Genomic DNA, 14,767 nt, shown 5'->3' on the forward strand with positions numbered 1-14,767 from the left:
CACTGTGCCGCGACCCGGAAGTGCGCGTGCGGCCGGGACAGCGGACGGGTAAGCCTGTCCTCAGAATAGGAACGCCACGTTTCTAAGGCACCTTGCGACCCCGCTGTGCAGCGTGCGTCCTAACGCGCCCTTGGGAGATGGCGGGAGGTGGAGGCTGCTCCCCAATCTAGGTGATGCCCGGTCTCTCTTCTTTGAACCGTGGGCGGCGGTCGTATCTCAGGGCCGTTTCCCCGCGGTTTTCAAGAGTTAGAGAAAGCAGGTGGTTCAGACCTGCCTGAGGGTAGCTGTCCTCGCGGCGCCATACTTTCCTTGGGGTCCTTTAAGAGCTTCCACCTCTTGGAGATCGAGCAGAAGGCGAGAACTGACGAGGCAACCCCGCAAAGTTCCACACCGGGGGGCAGTAACCTAAAGGCAGACGTTGGGTAGGGGAGGAGGGTGATGAGCACATGTAACTGATGTGTTCTGGAAACCTGCTCTTCCTGCCAATCCAGTATTTTATTTTCTGGCACTCAAGCCCCTCCTTCCGATATAGTAAACGTAGTAAGAGTACTTGGATAGCTGCCATCGAAGTGGTGTAGTGTTCCTTAAAGGATCACTTTGATATTTTTGTACGCAGAGATGAGCTTGCTAGTTGAGCTGCCTGACAGCATTTGTTTGCCCTCCTTTTGGAGTTTAATTAGCATCCCCGTGTGTTTGCATTGTAGATGTGTGGTTGGTGATTTGTCTCCCGATGCAGAGCCTCTTGTACCCTTGGCACAGGCAGGTCCTGAGCTGTAGTTGGAGTAGATTGTGCCTTCTAAAGCGATACCTATTTACAATGAAGTTGCAGTCTCCAGAATTCCAGTCACTTTTCACAGAAGGATTGAAGAGCCTGACAGGTGAGACGTTAAGGTTGCCTTCCGGGGTTTGGAATTGTATACCACAGAAAATTAAAGGCAGATACTTTTCTGCCAACATTGAGATATTTTTGTGGCACCAATGAAAGAAAGACTTACGATATATTGAAAACAGTGGGAAGTTGACTGTAGCGTGAAGCACGACTTTTCTGTGTCCCCTCAAAAATTCCGCTTACCATACATTATGTAATGAGATCCAACACCTTTAGATATGTGTTCTCCTGAATGGAAGAGGAAACACATGCTTAGAAAGTGAAGTGTCTATCTATTTGTCTGTTTCCCTAATAACTCATTGAAGGACTTGGATTTTAAATTACAGAGTCTGTCATACAGTTTGTTAACATAGAAGCTGTTTTCCTTTGTGTAATTGCTCTCTGAGAGAACAGAAGGAAATAGAAAAAAATTTCCCTCTATTTCTGTATATGCACCTATAAAGCTTGTCTGTGAAGCAAACCGAAAATTGCTGCTGTCACCGTTTGGTCAGCATTTGGTTTTTATGTGGTCAAATGATGTTGAAGCAGCCTACAGCTGCAATTTAAAGCCTGCTGGTATGTCAAAAATGGCTTCCAGAAATATATTGTGTGGTTGTGTCAGAGACTTACATGCACTTGAGTTGCCTTTTTATTACTGGGGTGAGCAGGGTGCACGTTCTGTGTTGAGCTCAGGAGACTATTTGTAGGGGTCAGTAGTCTCCACTGAATGTGTGTTCCAGGAATGCAACTCAGGTTATCAGCCTTGGTGACAAGGACTCAGACATCTCCTAGGCCCTTGAAGTACTTTTAAAACAAATGCTGGGATTCCAGTGCCCCTTAGAAGGATGAACAACTATTAACTTCGGTTTTGCTCCATAAATTAGTTATGTTGAAAAAACTAGGGGAAAACATTGCTTTAGGACTAGGCTACTCCCAAGACTACTTTTCTGCTCTTGAAATGAGATAATGGTATTTTAGGTACCTAGTGAGGAGAACATTTAAGTTCTTTAGATGAAGTAGAGGGTTTCTATGCAAGGTTATGATGCCGTTTACACTGTGTTTTAATCAGGGTGGAAAATGCCAGAAATTCTCTGTCCAATAGAAAACTAAAAAGTAATGACTGAAATTAATAGTGTATGTAGAATATATCTAACACATATAACATGTCCATCAGACTGACAAATTTCAAATGCTGAGTAACCATAAGTGGTTGGCAGTGCCTAAACCCTACAGATATAACAGTTCCAATTTGGGCTAATTAAACCTGTTACTTTTTTCATATCTTCTCCCAGCCCCTAGTTTTCCCAGTCTCTGTTGCCTCCCCTTTAGAAACAATACTTAAGATGTTAAATATTATAGTTTCTTGAATATTTTTTAAAGATATTTTCCTTTTTTGAAAGTTTCATACAATTTGATCAGAATGAAACTAATTCTTAGTTTTTTCTCCCAAGTTCCTTTTTTAAAAATAACCCATCAGTTCCAATTTGTGCTGCCCATGTATTTATCTTACCAGGAGCCATACGTTTAAACACTATCTCACTGTTTTCTGTAAGTAGTTGATGTTACTGGACAGGAAGTTTGACCACTAGCCAGTGAGCAGGATTGAACAAGGCTGCCTAGAGTGAAGTACTCAAGGCCAACAGAGTTGGAAGTGAACTGCAGGGAGAGTTTGTTGTAGGTAAAGTGCGAAGCAAAGATCAGAGAGAGGAGACAGAAGTTGGATATGGGAGCGTTTGTTTACTGTGCTGGAGAACTCAGACATTGCAGTGATAATCTGTGGGAGAAGTACTTGCGCGTGTTTACTCTGGGGCTTTAGAGTAAGCCAGCCATGGAGGCTGGAGTTAAGGGGCCAGTGGCTTGGTGCTGGAGCAAGGAGGTAAATGAAGACACCGAGAGCTCTGGATCAGAATAAGCAGAGGGGAGCAGACTGCTCTAGGAATTAAAGGTTTGCACAGCTTTTCTGTTGTTTGGGACATGAACGTCTTCATTAATCTTATGAACTTTGGAGATATAATTTTTACATTTTAAAGACTCTTAACTGGGGAATGGGTTGTGAGACTTGATTGGGAATTGAGGGGACGTGAACCCTTATTGTAGAGAGCTTATGGAAGTGTTACCTTGTACCAGAGCCCTTGTTTACCTAAGGCAAGAATGCTTAGTCAAGCCATTTTAGAAAATCTACAGAGGGAGGCAGTTTGATTAGAGTAGGTGGAAGAGTAGGATTCAACAACACACGTTGAGGATTATATTGTGAGTTGTGATTAGGGAAGGGTTAGGCTGAATGCATGATCCCCAAGGATACACCAAGCTGCTTCTCGCAGGAAAAGACGAATGCTGCCTACACCGGCCCACAGGAAGGCTTTGGAACTGACTTTACAACATTGGGACCTAGATTAGTTTGTTTTGAAAAGAATTTCGGAAGTGGAATCTGCATTATGGTTTCAGAAAGTAGAGACTATCTTTGATTACCAACTTATAATCTACAGCTCTCTATTCTAAAGGGCAGCCATTTTAGTGTCCATATCTGAGAAAAACAGATTTAGGTTACCCCAAGTTCATATTTCAACATGGAAGCAGGTTCATGAAGTTTTATAGTTCTATAGAACAGAGAAAGTCATAAGTCAATGCAAGTTTAAAATACACACAATGGGTGTACATCCTCTGATGTATTTTTCATAGCTACAATGAACTGAGGGGAGCTGTTCTATAGGACCAGGTTGCTATCTGATGGCATTCTTAGCTTTTGGATTGATAGAAGCTATTTGCTTTGTAGGCTGTCTTGAGCTTGTAGCTGGATGGTGAGAACTCAGATTAAAACTGAATAGAAAGCCAGGGTAATCCTTCATGAACTGTGCAAGGCATGCTTTGGATACTGTTCCCACTGTACATAGAACAAGTACATGTTGGTTTCAAATAATACATAATTTGATTTTTTTAAAGATTTATTTATTTATTATATATAAGTACACTGTAGCTATCTTCAGACACACCAGAAGAGGGCATCAGATCTCATTACAGATGGTTGTGAGTCACCATGTGGTTGCTTGGATTTGAACTCAGGACCTCTGAAAGAGCAGTCAGTGCTCTGAGCCACTGAGCCATCTCTCCAGCTCTAAAGTTTGATTTTTTTAAGGTTTCTTTGCTATAATATTTTTCATAGGTCTCCTGCATAAGGGTACTGTGTCTACATTGTCTCAAAGAGAAATAAGAGTTCCATTCTGCAGTATATACACACATACACCATAGAGAAGCATGCGCAATTGTTTTCATTGCTTTTTTTTCTGCTGTGATAATCATACTTACAGTGATGATTCTAAGGCCTCTTGGAATTCTGAACTGTCTTCCCAATAAGAAAGAAATCTCAAAGACCTCTCCTGCAGTTCTAAGGGCCAGTCTACAGAAGGAGAACCATTTCTGGAGATAGGACGTGCTTTCACTCTCACACAGACTGCTCAGTTCAGTGATCTGGATTACTTGTAATATATGACAAGACCTTGTCCTTATATGATTCTTAGTCTTTAATCACACATTGTGCTAAAACAAAACAAAAACCAGAAAATCCTTCTTTCCTCAGAATTATTTGCCAAAGAGAATCATGAATTAAGAATAGCAGGAGGGGCGGTGAGAGATTTACTAAATGGGGTGAAGCCTCAGGATGTGGATTTCGCCACCACTGCCACCCCTACTGAGATGAAGGAGATGTTCCAGGCGGCTGGCATTCGCATGATAAACAACAAAGGCGAGAAGCATGGGACCATCACTGCCAGGGTGAGTGAAGCTGGCCTCACTGGCTGTGCTAGTCTGTGACTATTGAAGTGTAACGTTTTTGTCCAATTTCTAAAAAGTTTAATAGAAATGTGCATGCCACCTACCCTCTGGAATCTTCCATATTCTTCCATTGGAGCTACTTACGTAAGTTTGATACTTTGCTCACTTTTACATTTTCTGAGGAAAAACCAAGTAAGTTCTCTGTTGTAGATTATGTTTTTAATTTGTAGGTTGGAAGATGCTCTTCATTCCTGTGATTTAGCTTCCTTGCCACCCCTTTCTCCACAGCAAGCCCATATAGTTCCCCTTTGCCCATCTTTCTAGGGTATTGATACTGTAGTTTTTAATTCAGGTTCAGAGTTTGCATTTATGATGAGTTATTAATAGTTGCATTCTGGAAATGTATTCAGGCAGGTCTCCTGGGCCATTCCACGGGACATTATTCTTATCGTGGGAAGGACAACTCCAACTGTATAACTCCATAAGACCTTTCCCTGGGCCGCAGTGATGCTGCTGATCCTCTCCACTCTTTCCTTCCCCATAGAATTAAACCAATCTGGGCTTTTTTTAAAAGGAGGGAGTATGATTTACAACAGGACATAAACTTTTTATAGTTGTATCTTAAGTTTCAAAAACGATTGTAAAAAGTTTTAAGTAAATGATATGACATTGCCTAACAACAACTTTCTTAGAATATATCTCCTTTTTAAATGAATGACATTTGATATACATTAAAGTAACTGTAAGAAATGTAGTGTGGTAAATACAGAAACTAGTAAAGAGTTTGTGCTGGCCAGTGTCGTGGCTCAGTAGGGAAAGGCACCTGCTCCCCAATCTGACAACTTGACTTTTGTCCCCAGAACCCCAGTAGTGGAAGGAGACAACAGATTTGGGTACCTTGGCTGTGCCATGCACATGGATACTTAACTAAAAGTTCAGACAATAACAACAAAAACTTGTGTTTAATTATAGCTTCATGAAGAAAATTTTGAGGTTACTACACTCCGGATTGATGTTAGCACTGACGGAAGACATGCGGAGGTAGAGTTCACAACTGACTGGCAGAAGGATGCCGAACGAAGAGACCTCACTATAAACTCCATGTTTCTAGGTAATCTCTTGAGAAGATGGGACAGCTCTGTCTGAGTGCTTCCTTTCTGTGTTAACCTTGTGCTATGAAGATGTTATCCAACATTTAATAAGCTGAACTTACCAGAGTCTGATGGCTGAAGTGAACATCACTAGCTGTAAATGGAGTGTTTTGGTCAGTTTCCATTTTAGTACTATAGTGAAGACTAAGCAAATGTCAGTGCTTAATGAGAGGGGGAGATGAATAGAGGGAGGGAGGGAGGGGGGAGGGAGGGAGGGAGAGAGAGAGAGAGAGAGATTGCTTGCTTGAGAGATTTTAATAGGCTCACAGAGTTCAGTGGAACCCAGAGTGAGGGAAATCTGAAAAATTTTTCAAAAACTTGTATTTTGACTTAAGGCTAAAATGTTATTTTTTGAGTTCTGGGTATCTTATTTATATGGTCTGCTTTTTGTTTTTGAATTTTGAATGTGTTCAGGTTATCTTAGAAACTCTTCTCAGTGTCTTGAATGCTGAATTAATATGTTTTGCCATCTTGGTCTGTTGTTTTGTTTTGTTTTTTTTTTCAAAATAGCTTTTGCATATTAGGGAAATTAACCATTAGTATCTTAGTACTGAGATATTTGTAATTTTCCCTTTTTTTTTTTTTTGCCAATAAACTCATTTATATTTTCAAAAAAATTTAAACCTTTTTATTCTTTTTGTAAATTTCACATCATGGACCCCAATCCTACTCATCTCCCCCTCACCTTATATCAGCCCTCCACCCTTGTAACCTCTCAACCAGAGGGGGAAAAACAAAACCTCGTGGAAGCTATACTGTTTCACAGTATACTGTTTTATCCACACTTCACTCCAATGATTCCTTGGTCTGGTACAAGGCCTCTGGCTTGTGCCGCACCATCAATACTGAAACCCCACTGGGACTCCTCTTGGAAATCCTGTTGTTGCCTTGGGTCATGAAAATCTTGCAGCCTTGGTTTTGTAGGACCAGCCTGTTCACATGCTCCAGCAGGTCAGAGATGGGGTAGATGTTTTTACTACTATGTCTGTTCCAGTGATTTAAGAGTTTCTTGTTTCTTAGTGTATGCAGATGTGTGTGTGCAGAGGTTGGGAAAGGCACTGACCATTCTGCTTTACTTCCACCTATTCAGGGTCTCTCCTGGTATTCTTATTTTAGGAATATTAAGTCTTATGTTTAGAAGATCATCTATTGCTGCCTATGTTCTGTGTCTATCTGGTAACTTCCCCTCCATCCTACTTTACAGACGTGTGGTAAATTGATTTTGTTTATTCTTGAAGGTTCTGTCTCTCATTTAGTAGTAATATACTTGAATACTGTTACAACCTAGGTTTTCATTTTTAAGTCTTACTCTTATTGAACTTTACTGCTGTGGTAGTTTTCAGATGATTTTTTCTTCCCACTAAATACTTGCTAATGATGTTTCTTCGCTCTTTTCTGATGAATAGGTTTTGATGGTACACTGTTTGATTACTTTAATGGTTATGCAGATTTAAAGAATAAAAAGGTTCGATTTGTTGGACACGCTAAGCAGAGAATTCAGGAAGATTATCTTCGAATTTTAAGGTATTTCAGGTAAGAACTTATAAATTTCAATAGAAAATTTGTTTTTCGTATCACTTCTTGAGGCACCCTAAGTCTCTGTCTTCAGTGTTGAGTAGCACCCTTTGGCTTTTATTCTGAAGTAAACATAATTAAACCAATCTTTGTGGTATGTTCTGTATAAAAGCTTTAAATCATTAATGCCTTTTTTGTTCATTGATCCTGTGGCTTGAGTCCTTACCACAGCCCAGGTACTGTGCTAGGTGCTCTGATTACAGAGAAATGATTTAAAGTGTCTGCCCTCACAAGCTTAAGAGTCCAGATGCTCTAGAACATACCTGCTGCCTCACCACAAAGTAACACAGAAAAAGAGATGCTATTAGTGAGTGCTACAACAAATCAGAGTATAAAGATACTTAAAAGTTGGATAAACTTGCTAAGTGTGAAATGCATTGATAATTGTGTAGCTGTTAGTGGTTTTAATTTTTGTAGATTTTTAACTGATGCATAAACACTAGCTATACATGTGTATGTACTTACTGTCTTGATAAATTGGAATTGAAGGTAAGCACATCTCTTCCCGTAAAGCTATCATGTTATGACAAAAGCATTCAATCCCCTTCTGAACTTTTTGGTTATCTATAGTCCCTCTACTCTGCAGCAGTGATGAGAATGTCACCGTGTGTCCCTGTCCCTGTCCTCATGAATATATCACCTAACATCCTAGTCCTCGGCTTGTGAGCTTAACCTAGTTTGGTTGCATGTGCATTATGCATTACTTAGCTTTTCGTGTCTTGATTATTTAACTCTTATCTCTAACTTTGTTTATTGTTATCAACGACAGGATATTGCTTCTAGAGTGGTAGATGTGCCTATAGTCCTAACACCGAGGGAGCCTGAGGCAGGAAGGTCAACACCAGCCTTGGCCACACACTGACTTTGAGGCCACTGCACCACATTTGGTGTGTTTCATTTCCTGTCAGTTGACCATCAGTCCATTTTCATTTTTTTGGCCACAGTGAACACAGGAGAGGCAGATCACCCCCGACACTGACCTGACTTCCTTTGGTTTATATTAAACTCTAGGGTGCATCTCTGTTCAGTCTTCAGAGGAGCTTCCCCAGTTTTCACAGTGCTTGTACTAGTTTAGTTCTGGTTAGCTTTGCGAGTGGGCTTCTGTATGAACCCCACTTCTCTTGAACTTGTTAACTTTGATAACAGCTATTCTTATTGGAATAAGATCCTGTAATTTCATGTGCATTTGAGTTTCTTGTATAAATAATGCCTCATCAGATGTACCATTTTAAACATATTTTTTAAGTTAGATCTTGATAGTTTCTTACCAATAACTTTTTTTTTTTAAATCCAAATTCTAAGGGAACTACCCTCCCCCTTAAAAAAAAAAAAAAAAAAAAAAAAAAAAAAAAAAAACAAACCGTTCCTGGCTAGTAAACACCTAAGAACATTCATTGTCACTGATTGAGAGCTCAGAGCCATGTAGTACAGCATACTTTGTCAATAAGTCCAAGTTTTCTAAACTTGAGTCTATGCACACAGTCTATTTAAACAGGCCAAACATCAAGGCTTAAAAGTGTAGCACTGTTTATGCTTGGTTGATGGATCCCTCACCTAGATTTAGAGAGGACAACCCTAATAAAAATGGAAAATATTGGAAGTTGTGATCCAGGTGTGCACAGAAGTAACAAAACTCTGAGGGTATATCTCTTTTCTTTGTAATGAACTTAAAAGTCACACATCAAATGTCTTACAGATTTTATGGCAGAATTGTCGACAAACCCGGTGACCATGACCGTGAGACTCTAGAAGCAATTGCAGAAAATGCCAAAGGCTTGGCTGGAATATCAGGAGAGAGGATTTGGGTAGAACTGAAGAAAATTCTTACTGGTGACCATGTAAACCATTTGATCCACCTGATCTATGATCTTGATGTGGCTTCTCACATAGGTGAGAACGGGTTATACAATGTGTGAATTTCTAGCAACAAAATACTTAGTGTAAAGAGTACTCTTACTCTTGGGTTTTGTGTTACATACCTAAGGAATTTAAAGTAGTGAAATGAAATTCTGAGATAAACTTGGGGAGTAAGGATGGAAACTGTTTATTTATGGGTAAAGAATAGCTGAGAGAACACTTGAATTTGATGAAGCTGTGCCACTTTGCAGGTCGGGTTGGTTTATCATCAAAAGGTCCAAAATAAAAGTTACTTCACAGAAAGGAGGAGGAAGCAATAAGTTAATGCATAATAAGCGCTTTTACAAGCATACTTTATAGGAAGGAGATTCATAATTATAGCCAATATATTCTAGACAGTAACTTTGACTATTTCACAAGAACATAAAATTACTGAGTATGGAATGGGTGCAGACACGACCATGACGAAGAAGGCATATGTTGTGTACCTGCCATGATCACAGCTCCTAAGCTTTGAACTACATTTTGCTGTGGGACACAAGAACATAAGATTTTCTCTAGGAGTTAAGGGAGTGGCCAATGGGCTGATAGTGGGCAGTGGAGAAAGAACACTGTACATTCTTAAAAGTCTGCATAGTTGAAGAGATGAGTGAGGTTTGTAGTTAACAAAAACATGACTTTTTCCTTTTTTAATACAGGTTTACCTGCTAATGCAAATTTAGAAGAATTTAACAAAGTCAGTAAAAATGTTGAAGGCTTTTCACCGAAACCAATGACTGTTTTGGCCTCTTTATTCAAAGTACAAGATGATGTCACAAAACTGGATTTGAGATTGAAAATTTCAAAAGAGGAGAAAAATCTGGGTTTATTTATAGTTAAAAACAGGAAAGATTTGATTAAAGCAACAGATAGTTCAGAACCATTGAAACCATATCAAGACTTTGTTATAGATGTAAGTATGTGTTAAGTTTGATCAGAAAATAGTTCTCACTGGAGAGAAGTAATTTTTTAAACTGTAGATTTGATGTAAGTATTTAAATAGTAGAATGAAGTTGTAAGTGCTTAGTATGTGATAAAACTGTGTCACTTAGTCTAGGGAACCGGATGCAACTGCCCGTGTTTGTGAGCTGCTGAAGTACCAAGGAGAGCATGCTCTTCTCAAGGAGATGCAGCAGTGGTCTGTGCCGCCATTCCCTGTGAGTGGACACGACATCAGAAAAGTGGGCATTTCTTCAGGGAAGGAAATTGGGGCCCTGTTACAGCAGTTGCGTGAACAGTGGAAGAAAAGTGGTTACCAAATGGAAAAAGATGAACTACTAAGTTACATAAAGAAGACATAAAAAACGAGCTCCGTATGAAACAGTGGGAAGTCTTGGTAAGACTGGTTTTCTTCTGTCTTACTGAAACCCTAAGAAACAGCACGAGTATACATAGACAAACTAAGCTCAAGCCTGCCTTCTCTTAATACAGCTTAACTGAATTTTCCAACTGCCAGTGCCACGTGAGAAAGTCATAGCTTTCATTTCATAACTCATTTAGACTGTTGATCTTAAAATGTGGGAACTGTAGAAGAAAAAATGTGTGTGCTAAATGTTGTCTTAGCTGTTTCCTGAATTTTAAAATTAAGTAGTCCATAATGACATCTATTTATACAGGATTGTTTGACTTCAGAAAGTTGCAGGAATAACAGGAGGGTGGTGTTGAGACTCCTGCCTTTATAACTATCAGGTGCCACAGATAGTGAACACAGTTTATTTTACTAATTAAATGGATATGGCTTAGATTTTTGATATTTTATAATTTATAATTAACTCTACTTACTGCATAGCCACTCGTAAATATCTGTGTACTGTGTAAGCAAACAGCAGCTTTTGGATTTGAATTTTCTTATAAGTCAAATAGGGTTATGTTGTATAAAAGGGGGTGTCAAAATCTACTTCACCCAGGTCAGTAAAGACCTGGAGGATTTTAAACTATGGCATTCCTGCCTTGTCATCTGCACAGATGGAGTGACATCAAAGCTGCTCTGTTGTGTAAAATTGCTTTAAATGGTACTATCTGAAAGTAATGGTAACCAGCATGTGGATCTCCTCAGGTCATACTGCAGCAGTAAGGCATAATCCCCCCACTTCATTACTGCAGCTTCAATGTAGAGAAGTAGAACTTTAAAAAAAAAATGACATTGAGGAGAAGCCTATTCTTGAGTTACATTTTATTACTGTACTTACACTTTAAGTATTTTTACCTGATTACTTTGACATAATTCACCTAAATAGAATAGATTTGGATATAGGTAGTGTTGGCCAGGTTTATTTAAATAATGCCCTTCAGTTGCTTTAACTTTATTTCCTGAATGGTATAATCCTAGAAATATATACTATTCACTTATATTTGCAAATGAAATGCAAATTGGACATATACATTAAAGGGATCTAGCACATGACAGGCTCATCAAATAAATAGTGCAAATACACCGAATGCTATTATTTTTTTCTGCTCAAACTGCTTATTTTACTCTTTAATATTTTCAAAATTTACAAATCAGTATCTTAGACAAGCTAAAGAAAATTGAAAGGAGCAAAGTCCTTTTACAATTACACTGCCTTGCCTCTGTCTTGTGCTTACCAAACCAGCTTCTGGAACATTCATCATTTAGAGCAGCGATGCTTTTTTCCTGTTCCATAGCCATTCCCATTATTTCACTTGTGTATTCTTTTCCTATCAATGACATATATCCAACAGGATAATCACTGGGACCAAGCGACTAACAGCAAGTACTTCTGAATCCAACCTTGCATTTTATACTGCTTTCTCATTCCCTAAACAGGTTGCTCTTGAACTTGGTAGCCAAATGCTGTAACCCATTATACATATATATCAGAGGCAGTGATGTCTGGGCAGATCTGATTTGAGAAAATATGTCAGAAAGTCACTCCTACAGGTGCACTTATAAGCAAAGTATTACTTTGTCTGGACTTATTTCATCTTCAGTCTCTGGAATTGTAGGTAACAGAGCAGAGCGAGTTAAGCCCCAAAATTTTTGAGGTGACATGTCTTTTTTGGTGGCTGTAAATTTCCATCCAATGTGGCTTGCACAAATCTTACACTGGGCAATGGTCCATGCATACCTATAAAAGGAAGGAAAGACATAAGCTAATGAAGCCTACCTGGTTTTAACCTTTGGTCTAGGCTTGTCATGAAATTTCTCCTAAACCTCAAATTTATAAAACTACCTTGTTATATATAATTTGATACTGTATTGATATTAATGATTTCATAATTTATTACTGTACCCATCTTTATGTTGCCTTTTGCTCCAGCTCACTGCTTTCTTTTACATTTTGTTGGAAATGCAGGTGAGGTAGATAAAGGAGAGCATGAACTCCTCAAAAACAAGGCACTTTTTGCTCTTAAGTTACTATTTTTCTCAGGTGAAGGGTTGTGCATATAGCACTTAACATCAGCAGATTAAATCCAATGCTAGCTTTATAGTCCTCAAGGATGAGGCCACATAAGAGGATTTTCTTCTTCAAGAGCAAGGATAAGTCACTAATTCTTCTGCCACTTCCAAAGTAAAAGGGAGACACAGATTAAAAAACAAGCCAGAAAAGCAGGATTTACGGTTTCTATATCTCATATGTCCCTGCTTTAATCTATTGATGAAATGATCAAACTATTCCTGTCTTGTTTGTTTTGTATCCTTTCTAGACGCTTCGTTTAACACTAAATGAAGAGTCAACAAAAAAAGTAAACAGCCGTATTACCCGGGAAACCAGCTGTGCACTGTAGAAGGCCGGCCTATCAGATTCAGGTTGGAAGCTTTATACACAGTCAGTGTCTCATGTACATATCCATGGGGATTCACATATGCTGCCATTGGACCACATAAGGATAAGCTACAAACAAAGAAACAATGTGGAGAATAAGACAAAAGAAAAATAGTAATTCCAGATTTTTACTTATTTGGGATATAAGTTATACTTTTTAACCTTTGAATTTTAGGTATTATACAGTACTTTGTGCAAAATGTAAGACCAGTACAGGAGGTTGGCAGATATTCTGTTGGCTTGCAAATGTTCTTTGATGATTCAAAGGGAAATATTCTAGTGTTTATGAAGCCTAGTGAGGTCACGTTTTTATCTTTGGACAATTAGCTACTTTCCCCAGATGTCAGTTTCCTTAACTAAGTGTTATGTTTAACAGCATTGGCACAAGTTCGAGACCCACTCAATTTTGGTCCTGTGTGAATTGTTATGTGAATTGAAGCATTCACGTTTGCTTGAAGATGGCTATCTCTAAATATAAATTGAGGGGAAATGTTATATAGACATTAGAGATGTTTCCAGGCTGGAAGGTGGCCTCCCTGTGTTTATGTGCTTTACTGAGGATATTACATCCTCACTGGAGGAAATATGGAAAGTGGAACCACAGATTCTGAAAGGGAAGATGGAGATATATTGAGACAGATTAAAATGCAATAAAGATCTTACCTAAATATTTCATTCTTTGTTGTTATTTCTGTTTCTTGACATTGTTTACAGCAAAGGGAAGTACACTAAAAAGGTGAAAGGGAAAAGTAGGCATGTTACCCAGATGATGAATAAATTTCTCTAGGGCACTAATGTATTGAGTTGTAGGTCACACTTGCAAGCAGACAAATTTACATTATGGACTGCAAAAATAATATGAAATGGTTTAAATTTTCACACTGAATATACCTTATTCAAAGTTGGACAAGACTTTCTTTATATATTGCTAATTCATCAAACTTGAAATGATATAAGTTACAGAGCATTTCAGATAGAGATGTTTTAATAAAAACTGTAGCAGGTAAGCAAGTATTTCTAGTATCAGGCTGTATTACTACAGAATTGAGGTATCTTGTGATCTCAACTGTCTATGTAGCCTGACTGACATCTAAGCGACAGACATGGATGCTTTACTCACTTTGTTCATGATGTCTAACTCACAGCGAAGCCGTTGAATAGCACTGCCAATTTTAAGGAGCTGAATTCTTAATACATCATCAATAGGAAGACAAGCAGCTACTCTGTAAGAAAAGTCTTAAAAGGCAGAGTGAGGTTTTCAGGCTTTAAACTTAGGAATCATTATTATACACTTAAGATATTTTCCTTTAAGTCAAACATACTTGAACTGACTTATAAACAGAGATAAGATATAAAGCTGTCTTGGAGCCAGCTTCACTTGTAAAGGCTCTGTAAAGAACAGGAAGTATCTACATGACAGTCACTTCTACAATTCAAGTTAGAAAAATAACTAGATACTGTGGCTTGAAATATTAATTTAAGAAAAAGATGTTCAAAGTAAAAGAAATGTAGATACCTTTTCAGAATTCAAAGGTTGGTTTAAACTGAGTAATATTTAAGGCTTTTCCCCCTTTTCAACAACATGCCAGAGACAGCCAAGTACTTGCCATACCTATTGGGTTTGCAGGAAGAGAGTCCTCTTTGAGATTTTCATCCCATTCACGTAGCTGTTTCTTAATTCTATCCATTAATGTTTCCTAGTTTAAAACAAAAGCCGCAAT

General features: G+C 38.6%; 2 protein-coding genes across 5 annotated transcripts in view; one reads left to right on the forward strand and one right to left on the reverse strand.

Annotated features, from left to right (window-relative positions):
• On the forward strand, positions 1-13,721 carry Trnt1 (tRNA nucleotidyl transferase 1). 3 transcript variants are annotated; one of them, NM_001024261.3, is given in 9 exon segments: positions 1-170; positions 705-878; positions 4,443-4,636; positions 5,609-5,747; positions 7,194-7,320; positions 9,059-9,252; positions 9,918-10,171; positions 10,311-10,594; positions 12,928-13,721. In NM_001024261.3, coding segments are annotated over 7 exon segments (1,305 nt in total). In that variant the 5' UTR covers positions 1-170; positions 705-730; the 3' UTR covers positions 10,560-10,594; positions 12,928-13,721.
• Positions 11,262-14,767, reverse strand: part of Crbn (cereblon) — an 18,816-nt gene continuing 15,310 nt past the window's right edge. The window contains 5 exon segments of one of the 2 annotated variants that reach the window (NM_001015003.2): positions 11,262-12,347; positions 12,984-13,115; positions 13,710-13,774; positions 14,167-14,282; positions 14,659-14,743. In NM_001015003.2, coding sequence (NP_001015003.1) covers positions 12,167-12,347; positions 12,984-13,115; positions 13,710-13,774; positions 14,167-14,282; positions 14,659-14,743 — 579 coding nt within the window. In that variant the 3' untranslated portion in view covers positions 11,262-12,166. 2 annotated transcript variants of the gene reach the window in all.

Source organism: Rattus norvegicus, chromosome 4 (assembly GCF_021556685.1).
Source record: "Rattus norvegicus strain SHRSP/BbbUtx chromosome 4, alternate assembly SHRSP_T2T, whole genome shotgun sequence".
Taxonomy (NCBI): domain Eukaryota; kingdom Metazoa; phylum Chordata; class Mammalia; order Rodentia; family Muridae; genus Rattus; species Rattus norvegicus.